Source organism: Suncus etruscus, chromosome 5, assembly GCF_024139225.1.
Source record: "Suncus etruscus isolate mSunEtr1 chromosome 5, mSunEtr1.pri.cur, whole genome shotgun sequence".
In the NCBI taxonomy this organism is placed as follows: domain Eukaryota; kingdom Metazoa; phylum Chordata; class Mammalia; order Eulipotyphla; family Soricidae; genus Suncus; species Suncus etruscus.
The window spans coordinates 75,097,539-75,110,913 of record NC_064852.1 but is presented as its reverse complement, the minus strand read 5'-3'; the positions used below and the strand labels follow the sequence as shown (position 1 = coordinate 75,110,913).

The window sequence follows — 13,375 nt, the reverse complement described above, 5'->3', positions numbered from 1 at the left end:
ATTAAAACAGTGCTCAGAGGTCATACAAAAATGGTTACATATATAAGAATATTTCTAGATTTAACTGCAAATTTATTTTCCTTTTTTATGTAAATTTAATAATCTAACAGACCATGATTGGGTCATTCAAATTAAGGGTCCAGACTACAGAACATGGTAAGTATAAAATAGTGAAAAATGGTATCAAATTCCCAATTTAAATTCTGCTTTGAATAGGGATTCTCTGGAGTATCTACAGCACAGCATAGAAGTAGCTTATATTCAGAAATGAATCAGAATGATCTGGGGAGATGGTTCAAATGTTTGGCATATGCTGTGCATGCAGTCACCCTGAGTTCTAGCACTGGCATCACTGAAAACACAGGAAATAATCTCTGAGTGAGAAGGATGCCCCATGAACCCAGAGAGATAGCACAGCGGCGTTTGCCTTGCAAGCAGCCGATCCAGGACCAAAGGTGGTTGGTTCAAATCCCGGTGTCCCATATGGTCCCCCGTGCCTGTTAGGAGCTATTTCTGAGCAGACAGCCAGGAGTAACCCCTGAGCACCGCTGGGTGTGGCCCAAAAACCAAAAAAAAAAAAAAAAAAGAAGGATGCCCCAAGCAATGTATGATATCACCTAAAAGACAAATTAGAAAAGTTTGTAGTCTAAGGTACCATCACCAAAACAAACAAACAAAAAAACCTATCTAAACTATTTAAAAGAGTATGTAACTTATGGGCTTTAAAACAGGAGCATACATAAAAAATTGCAAAATTTCATAGTGTATTCGTCTTTGCTTTCTTCTTTGGGATGTTAGTTAGGTAAGAAAGATAAGCTCTCCTAGATACTTTTTTCTATGAATATCTCAATTTTGAGTCTTAAATTTGATTAAACTCTAAAGTAAATGCATTTTCAATTATCAAAAGGGTACCAGGATATGAGTGAATACATTTTATAAGCTCTTTCAATGTTTGATTATGTTTAAAACTTTCAACCCATTAAGGATAATTCAGCTGAGAATATGAAATTCTTGGATTAAGAGCATTTCTTCTTATATTTATTTCTTTTTTCTTTTTTTTTTTTTACACCACCCATCACCAGTGCAACATTCCCATCACCAATGTCCCAAGTCTCCCTCCTCCCCACCCGACCCCCGCCTGTACTCTAAACAGGTTCTCAATTTCCCTCATACATTCTCATTATTAGGACAGTTCAAAATGTAGTTATTTATCCAACTAAACTCATCACTCTTTGTGATGAGCTTCCTGAGGTGAGCTGGAACTTCCAGCTCTTTTCGCTTTTGTGTCTGAAAGTTATTATTGCAAGAATGTCTTTCATTTTTCTTAAAACCCATAAATGTGTGAGACCATTCTGCGTTTTTCTCTCTCTCTCTGACTTATTTCACTCAGCATAATAGATTCCGTGTACATCCATGTATAGGAAAATTTCATGACTTCATCTCTCCTGACAGCTGCATAATATTCCATTGTGTATATGTACCACAGTTTCTTTAGCCATTCGTCTGTTGAAGGGCATCTTGGTTGTTTCCAGAGTCTTGCTATGGTAAATAGTGCTGCAATGAATATAGGTGTAAGGAAGGGGTTTTTGTATTGTATTTTTGTGTTCCTAGGGTATATTCCTAGGAGTGGTATAGCTGGATCGTATGGGAGCTCGATTTCCAGTTTTTGGAGGAATCTCCATATCGCTTTCCATAAAGGTTGAACTAGACGGCATTCCCACCAGCAGTGGATAAGAGTTCCTTTCTCCCCACATCCCCGCCAACACTGTTTATTCTCATTCTTTGTGATGTGTGCCATTCTCTGTGGTGTGAAGTGGTATCTCATCGTTGTTTTGATTTGCATCTCCCTGATGATTAGTGATGTGGAGCACTTTTTCATGTGTCTTTTGGCCATCTGTATTTCTTCTTTGTCAAAGTGTCTGTTCATTTCTTCTCCCCATTTTTTGATGGGATTAGATGTTTTTTTCTTGTAAAGTTCTGTCAGTGCCTTGTATATTTCTTTAAGAAGAAATTTGTTTAAGAATTTGTTTATATTTGTTTAAGAAGAGCATTTCTTCTTAAACAAATTAAATCTATTAGTATAAATTAGTGCTTCAAAAAAGCTCAATAACAATTGATTCTGTCTTTTGCAGATACACCATTTTTGGGTGAATGAGATCCCAACCAGTGCTCACGAAATCTGTTCCTATAATTCTTAGGCTGTTGGTTCAGCACAAAGGCCCAAGATATGTTTCTGCTTGCATTCTCCAGTGCAGGGGACATCGGCCCATTGATGATTCTGGGAGATGGCAGGCCAGTATTAGGAGATCCTTTAGTGTCAGGATGTAAGTGAAAAATGGAATCAAATTCCCTTATTCCCATCATTCCAAAATAATAGCACTATTTCCTGGTCCCACATATAAATTATTTTCCATCTGGAATTCTGTCAAGTGTTTTTCTTTTAATTAGCAAATAAACAATTATATTATGTAATTCTTAGAATTCTTTTCTCAGGACCTTAAGATTATGAGACTGATGTGCTGCCTGCTGTGCTAAGAGGGCCATCTAAGAATTCTTTTCTACAGAAGATGTCTGAATGTGATTACTGCTGCAAATAGGGTTTTATTTTGTTAGAAAAACTCTTCTAAAATGATGAATACATGTAACTGTGTGCATGTTTCTTTTGTTCTAGTCACTTTTAATAATTCAAGTTTCTTTATTTGTATTGTTTTGCAAGAATTACTAAATGGATATAGGTTTTAATTAACTAAGTAATTAATTTTAATTATTTTCTGGACTATCTGTCTAAATATGAATCCTAGATTCTCACCATTTGAAATCTCTATTTTGGCAAATCCTTCAACTTTCCTGAGCTCTACTTTCTAAGTCTAAAGAGATTCTAATAAAAACTCTTTGTATAATCCATTGTTTTTAGGTACAGTTAAGAAAAAACATTTTGGGCCCGGAGAGATAGCACAGCGGTGTTTGCCTTGCAAGCAGCCGATTCAGGACCAAGGTGGTTGGTTCGAATCCCGGTGTCCCATATGGTCTACGTGCCTGCCAGGAGCTATTTCTGAGCAGACAGCCAGGAGTAGCCCCTGAGCACCGCCAGGTGTGGCCCAAAAACCAAAAAAAATAAAAAAAAAAAAAAAAAAGAAAAAAGAAAAAACATTTTAGCTGAGTTGAAGATTAACAACAATTTACTAAAATAATTTATTTATTATTTATTATTTATTTATTATTAAATGAACTTAAAAAAGTTCATTTTGACAGCATTTTCCCTCCAATGGTAAAATATTGAAAAAAGAACAATGCATGAAACAAGAGAAATTATGGTCATATGATCATCAATATAAGTAATTGACAGATTTTACCACTTCACACATAAATTATAAATATAAATTATAACCCCCAATTAACAATCCTCCACATCTTTAATAAATTATCCTACACCTAAGGTTCTTAGCACAATGTGTAGCACAGGGTAATAATAAATGCTAGCTATTGATCTCATAATGCATTTTCATTCCATAGAGACCCTTGGATCCTACATCCACTGACCATGATACAATTTTCTATAATTTTCATTCATTCTTAGTTGCAGAGGTAGGCTGTTGTGTTAGAGATGCTGGTGACTGTACAGTTGGTAGTAGTGATGGTGGGAGTAGTACAAAGGGAAAAAAGAGCAATATATTTGCGTTAAAAGGCAGGTGGTCCAATAGAGCAAAATAGGATAATAGTCCTTATGATGACAGAATTAGCATAAAAGGTTCATAAGGTCATTCTTCTCAATTCAGCTCTATTGGTTTAAAGGAGATCTCTCAAACTCATAACATTACAATGATTGTCTTCATAGATTATTAATAGAAGAAATAATAGTTTATCAAGACATGGGAACCCTAAAAACATAATATAAATGTTTTCACAGCAAGATACACATTTTCCATTCAGTTGTACAGATCAAATTAGTATAATATCTTCTTGTCATTACCTAGAGTATACACAAATATGTTTTAGATTTTTACCTACAGACTATCAAATATTCTACACAATCAGCTAAGAATGATGAAAACATCAGTAACTACTAACTTTTAACAATAATTAAATAATATATTTCCTTATATTTTGCTAACTGAAAAAAGTTTTAAAAATCAAGATCTTCGGGGCCGGAGAGATAGCATGGAGGTAAGGCGTTTGCCTTTCATGCAGGAGGTCATAGGTTCAAATCCCGGCGTCCCATATGGTCCCCCATGCCTGCCAGGAGCAATTTCTGAGCATGGAGCCAGGAGTAACCCCTGAGCACTACTGGGTGTGACGCAAAAACCACACACACACAAAAAAAATCAAGACCTTCATGTTAACAACTGAAGTTATAGACAAAAAAGTATTTACCTTAGTAAAGAAACAAATGATAAAATATTACAATGGAAAACACATGTAAGCTTATCTGCTTTCAACTGTTACAGCTTGAAAACATGATTCATATGATGCAGTATATGAAAAAAATGAGGTAGTAGTCAATTCCACATTTAGATAACACAATCTTACACTTTCTTAAAATAAAATGATTTTATTTATATGTTTACCAATGAAAGAACTGTTTTGTTAACTTTATAATTAAAATATCTCAAAAGCAGTAAGAGGATGCAGAAATGATGAATATGGATGAAGTAAGAACTATCCCCAAACACCTTATGTTAAAGCTCTTTGACGTATCTTGAGCTTTAGGAATTATTTCAAGAAAATATGAAAAAAAAAGAAACATATTAATGTGGATTACCTTGCTTTATAGGAATTTGATTTATGTCTACAAATAAAAGATAAATTAGTGTATAATTACAATATCTGAATTCAATTTTTTTAAATTAAACTTTTTTAAAAGAGCCGAGACTTCAGTTCAATGACAACTGTCCTCTAGTTTGTGATTCTCATTCTTATAGCTCAAAATAATTTATCAACATTTAACTGTACAGCAATCACTTTTTTAGTAAAATTTTGATGTGTTCTTTTAGTTTTCCTACATAGTTTTTACTATGTACAACCCTATATTATTAAAGTTTGAGTGCATAAAAACTTTTGATTCCAGAGAGTAAGATTCAGATTTTTCTTTAAACTACTTGAAAAGTACTTTACAGTTTAAATGACTTTTCCTAAGAATGCTAAAACAAAATAATCATAAGCTAAATTACTTTACTGAGGTATAAGTGGATCTGATCACTTTGGAAACAATATATTCAGAAAATATAAACTGACGCAGTAAGACCATCTGGACACATTTCTGCAAAAGTAACAAAAACAATTTAGAGATTAAGAACACTTTAGCATGAAGAAAGACTGTTTTGGTATAGTTATGGACTAACTTTTAGTATTATAGCTGAGGGGGACGTATGTCTCTGAATATTTTTTCCCACAAGTTGTCAAAAAAGAAAAAGGCAGTGCAGTGCAGAGAATTCAATGTTGAATGATTCTATCATCCATTAAAGCTTACTAACTCAGCAGTCACTCATTTCAAATTTAATAGCCTCAAGTTCACATACACAAGGAACATTATTTCACACTGCTATATTTTAACTCAGTATAGAATTTGTGAATGAGTTATTCATCTGAAAAAAGAAATTGTAATTTCAAAGTCAGAGTTGGCTTTAAGTGCTAATAAAGGGTAAAATTTTGTTATTTCTAATGCAAACAAAAGGCAAGGCTACTGAAAGGGTAAAAAAATAAATTAACTATGCCCAAGGTAGCATATTTACAGAAAACTAATAAGTTAACTATTCTACTTTTTGATCTTGGGTTTTGGGGCAAGATAAACAATGATGCTCAGAGTTATCACTGGCAGTGCTCATGGAATCAACTGGGGTCTGAGATTAAATTTGATAATTCTGTAAGTAAAGCATGTGCTCAGTCCAAAGAACCATGTGTTGGGGATGGTACCATTATTAATTTAGTCAAAACCATGCATAAATTACAGGGGGGTAGTGAACTTTTTTATATTCTTAGGTCATTAACCCAACAAATAATTCAGGATACTTTCTATGTATCTAATATGTGCTTCAATTAAGTATGAGAAGTTATATTCAAATTTCTAGAATTCCAAAGCTCTGGGGGGAAAAAAAAACCTCCCCAAACCCTAGTGTCTCTACATCAGAAATATATTTCTGAATGAAAACAAACTAAAAAACATCAGCTATTCAAAAGTTCTTCTAAGGACATGTATGATTAGGAAGCCTAGCTCCCAGGATTCCCATCAAATTACCAGAAAATGTAGACATAAGTAAGAAATGTATTTGCTTTTTGTTACCTAACTAGATGATCTAGTTTAATTTCTTTGTTTATATTAATGACACTTTTGGCAGTGAATGATAAGGCTACTCACTGCTCCAAGCTTTGTGGATGCTCCTAGCAGTGCTTTGGTGTCCTTAAGTATAGGGGATTAAATCAGGAGCTCCAGTATATAAAACATATTCTCAGCCCTTTCTTCATGAAGATGATCTAAATTTTATGCTATTAAAGACAACTTTTTTGGGGGGTTACAGTCAAATACTAAACAGATCTATTGGCAATAATGTATTTCTTTAAGCACAGAAAACATGAGGTGGAAATACTCTACTGCACTAACACATACAAGATTTTGACAGTGACATGTGACTTGGCTAGACTGGAGCACCAAGAACCAGGATTCAGAATTCTGGAATTAAGATTAAATAGCCTGACAAGATTTTTCTATTTAAATCTCATTGTTATAATATCAAAGTACTAAGGCTACCAAATTCACAAACACAGAATTTACTAAGAAAAGATACAATCTTACCTTGTAAGTGGTGATACAGTTCAGGTACAGAAGGCTTCTCTATATGTTACACAATAATAATGGGAATAATCCGTACCTGAGGAAAAACACTAAGTTGCCAATAAAAAAAAACTGTAAAGTTCTATGCAGTGCACTTACATTATAATGCTTATAACCTGAGCTAAACTATGGTGAATGATCCAATCTAGGCTTGTTTATAGCTGAAATAGAAATTCTGTCCTCTGCATGTGGCTGAGGTGTATTTGAAAAATATTTTTCGGGGGTGGGGCATACCAGCAGTGCTCAGGGGTTTACTCCTGGATCTGTGCTCAGAAACTACTTCTGGCAGGCTAGGAGGACTATATAGGATGCCAGGAATTGAAGTCAGATGGCCTCATACAAGGCAATTGCCCTACTTGCTATATACTACTAATCTGAAGTATTATTTGGGGAGTAGGGGTAGAGCCACACACAGCAGCATTCAGAGTTTACTCCTGGTTCTGCTCTCAGAAATCACTTCTGGCAGAATTGAGAAACCATGGAATGTCAGGGAATGAACCTAGGTTTGTCCCTAGGTTGGCTGCGTGCAAGGCAAATGCCCTACTGCTGTATGATCACTCCGGACCCTGAAAGAATTATTTTAATGTAAATAAATTAAAGAGTCAAATAAAAGGAAGTTGAAAAGGCAGGTGCATAACAGTTGAGTTGTTTCAGTTTCAGAGGATTAAAGTAAATAATTATACTGGAATTTTTTCAGTTCTGGGCATTCTGCCATACAGGAAGGGTGTGTAATCATTAAAGCTAACATGTCCATGAAAAATATGAAGTAATATCAATAGATCACAGTTGGGCTCCAAATTTCCTTATTTTTATCTCTAAAAATGAGGGATATCCAATGACTCTCATTTAAATCTTTGATATTTAAGTATCACTAAGTTGACATAAATATCAAAAGTAGAATTCTATTTTCCCAAAAATATTACATGAAAGGTGATATTCTCATTGAATGCCTCCTAGGTAAAGAACAATACAATTCTCACTCATCAAAGATTTAAAAAAGGACACACAGTTTCCTTAGAGTTAAGAGTAAAACATAAAATTAGCATGTTTTATTAAATTTATTCTAACCATTTTATGCTATCTGAATTGACTCTAGCTGAATTCCCAACTTCACAAATCATAAACCAAAAAAGAGGCATATGGGAGGCTTTTGGGAGAATAACAAACGAAAGTTAAAAATGACTGAGGAGTAGTCTAGTTTAAATGAGATTTTAATTATTCAAGCAACTTTAAGCTGGGAGATGAAAGAGTAAAATAATCTTAAATACATGACTTTCACAGACCACAAATTAGCTCTAACCCCATACAAAGCTATATATTGTACCTGTTAACACATGATTGGTCATATCATGTAACACATGATATGACATGATATGATCACATCCTTTCAGTGACAAAACTACAACACATTTTAAACAAATAATAGACTGTACATGATCATTGGCTCAGTGCTTCCTTGTGTCTATTCAAATAAACACGTGAGCACATCTAAAATTCCAAGAAGATGGCAGCCAAACAGTCAATGTCTATCAAATTTTAATTCCTCAACATCTTAAAGATTACCTCAAGGATAAAGATGTAATCCACTTCACATGGAGACAGGACCCTACACTTTATTTATTTTGCTTTATTTACAATGTTAAGGTAGACACTAGACGATACAAAAGAACTTTTTCCTTTTTAATATCCGTATTCATCTTGACTCCTAGAATCTCATAAAATGTGGAACTGACTGGTAGAATCTGCCAAATGATGATCCGATAACAGCTTATTAATGGCTTAAGTTCTAATTGGCATTCCCTTTAATTTCAGATATAGGTCCAAAGATCATATTACTTCATTATTCCCAAGGATTTAGTATTTATATATCTTAAAACAAGGTGCTTTCCTAAAAACTACTCCTCTAATATTTATCAATTCACATTAAACTAGAGGGTATCACCAAGATAACTACATTCCTTTTATCCCCTACACTTAATTTCCAGCCAGGTTGAAGAAATAGGAGATTAAACTGAGTGATACTCATGTCATTGTTTCACCAACAACTTAAAAGTATATTTAGTTTGCACCACTTACAAAGTGCATTTTCTTTCTAAAGCAATAGGAATATAATTTAAATTATCTTTGGGACAAGAATGTACAACTGGGTAGATCATTTACTAGACACTATCTAGTGTCTACTAGACTTTCTTGCTTAATAAAGGTTGTATGAATAACACTATAAATCCCATTATCTTCAGAAAATACCCACTTGGTGACAAAGTTATCTGATAGCATTAGTCAACCTGTCTCTTCCAATCATTTATTGCAAGACTTATGTACTTAAGATATAAAAAGCTATATAACATGTATGTAAAATAATGTATAAAATGAATCTATCCTTACTAACCAATTATAGAATTGAAAGAAACAAAGAGGCGAATCAGACCAGCCTTACAGTTCTAACAAAGGTAAGGCAGCTTTCACTCAAGGCTGTTGAATACAGCTTCAGCAAAGTAGCTTCTTTATTTCTATGTGCTACAGGGAAAAGATTTTCTTTATTGGCATGGATACACATTAATCTGATACTACTGTGAAAGTGAATAATGACATTAATGTGGAAGGTCATCACTTTATAAAAGAATGTCAATCGCAGTATTTGACAATGAATAGGAAGCCTTTTTGTCACTAGAAGATCTTAAGTACAGTCATGTACAGTGGTTCTCAAACTGTTTTCTGACCCTCTTCTGACCTTGTTTCCTTCTTGTGGCCCTCAAAACCTCTATAGATTGGTTCCCTAGTCTTGACCATGGTCCCCTCATTTACACAATTTTCACCTGTGGCATTCAGGATATGAGTTTTGGTTGAGAAACACTAAACTGATAGAGCAGAATAACTGCTAGGTATTTATCTTTTCATTTTATTTTTTAGTTTTGGGAACAGACTTGGCAGTTCAAAGAGCTTACTCCTGAATCTGTGCCCAGGGATCACTCCTGGGAAACCAAGGATCAAACCTGATTTAGTTGCATATAAGGTAAGTGCCCTACCCACTGTATTATATTACACTGGCCCTGGTACCTATTTTTCTGATACTAGCAGAGTGATCATTTATCAATAAGACTACTATTGAATGCTTGCTTTTACTTTTCTATTATTTAACATGACTGAATAGAGTATTATGAGGCTGTTTAGTGATTAGGATGTGTTTATTCTGAAAAAACCAGACATTTCATCTCTAAGTTCAGATGTATGGTAAAGGCATTCTTAAGCAAGTTCCATGAAATCACACTTGGTACTGAACTCAGATACAGATTATTCAACATTCAGGTAATTTTTCTATATATCAATGTATAAAAAAGGTCCAATGAATCTTTATCTATAATAAAAGTGACCAACACTGCCTAACAGACTTTTTTCCTAGCTATGAGCATTTATAAATTGACAGTTATTTTGTAAGCATTTTACATTGATTAATTTAATATGACCAATAATGGTAAATACCTCCAACTTACAGATGAGAAACTGAGGCCCTAAGGGTGTTATTTTTTCAATTATTGCATTTTCAAGAAATGATAACTCTTGATAAAAAAGGTTTTGGCCCAAGGGGATAATCAAAAACTAATATGACTAAAAACGTCAGATTTTAGGGCCTGGAGAGATAGCACAGCGGCGTTTGCCTTGCAAGCAGCTGATCCAGGACCTAAGGTAATTGGTTCGAATCCCGGTGTCCCATATGGTCCCCCCCCCGTGCCTGCCAGGAGCTATTTCTGAGAAGCCAGCCAGGAGTAACCCCTGAGCACTGCTGGGTGTGGCCCAAAAACAAAAACAAAAACAATAAAACATGTCAGATTTTAATGAGTAATGTAAAATAAAATATATAAGGTAAAGAGAAATTAACTTTCCAACTACTACATAACTTTTCCATGTCTAGGCAGATAATAAAAATTGATCAATTTCAGAAAAGTTAAAAAAATTATAATCCGGGGCCTGGAGAGATAGCACAGCGGCGTTTGCCTTGCAAGCAGCCGATCCAGGACTAAAGGTGGTTGGTTCGAATCCCAGTGTCCCATATGGTCCCCCGTGCCTGCCAGGAGCTATTTCTGAGCAGACAGCCAGGAGTAACCCCTGAGCAATGCCGGGTGTGGCCCAAAAACCAAAAACCAACAACAACAACAAAAAAATTATAATCCAACAATGAAAATTACAGCATCTCACGAGAGTACCTTACAACAAGGATAGAAAAAATGTCATATTAAATAAGATACTGAGTACTGAGTACTAGCACAATTTTTCCTTTGGCGGGAAGAGGTGGTATGAAGGCTTACTCATCTCTGTTCAGGGATCATTTCTAGCAGTGCTTGGAGGATCATGCAGTGCTGGAGTTGGTGGCATACAAGACAAGTGCCCTGTCCCTGTAATCTCTTTAGACACTGACAATTTTGAGAGAAATTAGGATTAAAATTATAATTTTTCTAATAAATTCAGATGATTCTGAATATTAGAACAAGAATGGAAGCAAATGCAGTGTCTCATTAAAATAAAATAAATCTTCAGATAAATAAAATGTCTGGTTTTTAGCTACCTTAGAAACTGAACCTATCTTATCATCTACAAAACGTCACTTAGAGTATAAAGGCCAAATAATAAAATTGTGGCATTACCTGAGGCCTTCAATGAATTATGGTACCATAATCATGATAGATTTCCCAATTTCTTCCCACAGGCAGAGTTTACCTGATCTCACTGTACAAATGTAAAGGTCCACTTACTATATTTTCTATTTCTATATTTAAGTTAATTCTATACACTTTGATAAATGTGCAATATTTCAGCAAAATGCAGTTAGGATCCAACCCAAATAAACCAGGACTTTCTCATTTTATAATATATTAGCTCCTCGAGACATATTGTGTCAATTCATATGCACACACATGTGTGTGTAAATGCTGAGGGATCAAACCCAGATCTCATACATGTAAATACCTTACCACTGAGGCACATTCCCAGTTTCTTGGGTTAAAACTTGACAGCATTAAGGAGTTATAAGCAAATGGTCCTTCTTCTCTGAAAATGGAAGCTAATTAAAAGTAAAAACTGAAGTGACCTAATATTCTCATTTCCTCTCAAGTTCATCATTGATAGAATGTTTTGAAACTTCCAATTTCAGAGAGGAATGGAAAATATCTTGACACTTTGCCACCTAATAATTTGTGACATCACTGTGTTTTGAAGACATATCAGAAATGTTGACATATGCCTTAGTTTTGGAACGTTTTTTAATCCACATACCTAGCTTCCAGTTAAATCAAACACTAAAAATAACACAGTATTAAATAGTCCATTAATCTTTTATCAACACTCATCACTTAAAATGGTAAACTTTATTGAAACTTCAAAAAAAAAAGTTGAAATGGATTCCTAAAGAATATATCAGCAAAAATATACCGTCTAAATTTCTTGAGGGAAAAAAAACCACAGCAGTCCAATTATAAGATTAAAAAAATTAGTAGGAGATTACCTCTACCAGAATAACCTTCAGGAAAGCATTCACTTTGTTTTCTTTGGGGGTAAAGGTGGGAGGAGGAGCAGAAATGAAAATTATATCTGGAGCTTCATATTTGCAACCAGCACATTAAGCTTTTAAATCTCAAGAAAACAAATTTAAAAACTCAAATTTCTTAAAGCACAACAGATAGATCTCATTTTGAAAATTACTTGGATTTAAAGGATAAATGGTATTAAGAACCTTAAGAATCAACATAAACATGACAGTGAAGCAAACTTGCACACTTTCACGAATTTTAGAACATTAGCTAATGAAATGAATATACTTTGATTCAGACAAACACAACAAATATTGTTTTTACCCCAAATCCACAGACAACCCTATGTGTTAAAATAGTCAACACAGCTACATATAGAACAAGCCTCAAGCCGCCATTGCCCTAATAGTGGGAAATGTGTTTCACAAAGCTTTTTGCGTGCATGCACACACTCTGCAATGTGGGAGACAGACACCAATCACCATCAATGTTGTCCTTACTTGCAGACGCACAAGTATCCTGCATGTTCCGATTCAGACTGGCACCTGGAGCGGCTCTACATGCCAGTCATCCCAATGTACTCAGGGATGTAAACACCTTATAATTAGAAAACGTGAAGGCGTCAAGGATGTTAGACAAATTTAAAAGACTTCCAAAGAAATTATTAATTATAAATTTCAGTTAAAGTATGTACCTGCTCCTTGACAGAAGCTAGAATAGTGGTGGCTGTAGTCTCAGGTTCCATGCCTGGGCCAGTGGATGCAGCGTCCTGGAGGGTCTGTGGTTTACCTTCTTCCACCAGTACAGCCTGCTCAGGAGCTGGCATTCCTCCTGCAATCAGGAAGGTAGACAGATAATATTATCTCAAGGGCTCCTGAGCAGGAACGGGCAGGTACAAAGGCACTGCAAATGTGTCATAGGAACTACTATAGTCTACAACATGATGCTAACAAAAACTTAAGAGTCATTTGATAGCTTTTGATAGATAAGGCCAAAAGTATGGTTAATAGCACCAAATACTAAAATG

The 13,375-nt window shown here is 34.8% G+C and overlaps 1 protein-coding gene across 8 annotated transcripts in view; it reads right to left on the bottom strand.

The window, feature by feature from the left end:
• Nucleotides 1-13,375, bottom strand: part of PKP4 (plakophilin 4) — a 292,898-nt gene that overhangs the window by 174,981 nt on the left and 104,542 nt on the right. For 6 of the 8 annotated variants that reach the window (XM_049773094.1, XM_049773098.1, XM_049773095.1 and 3 more), the window contains exon 2: nt 13,043-13,179. In XM_049773094.1, coding sequence (XP_049629051.1) covers nt 13,043-13,174 — 132 coding nt within the window. In that variant the 5' untranslated portion in view covers nt 13,175-13,179. Of the gene's footprint in view, nt 1-6,787; nt 6,806-13,042; nt 13,180-13,375 lie in introns of those variants that run through there. The other 2 variants (XM_049773100.1, XM_049773102.1) reach the window with 2 other exon arrangements.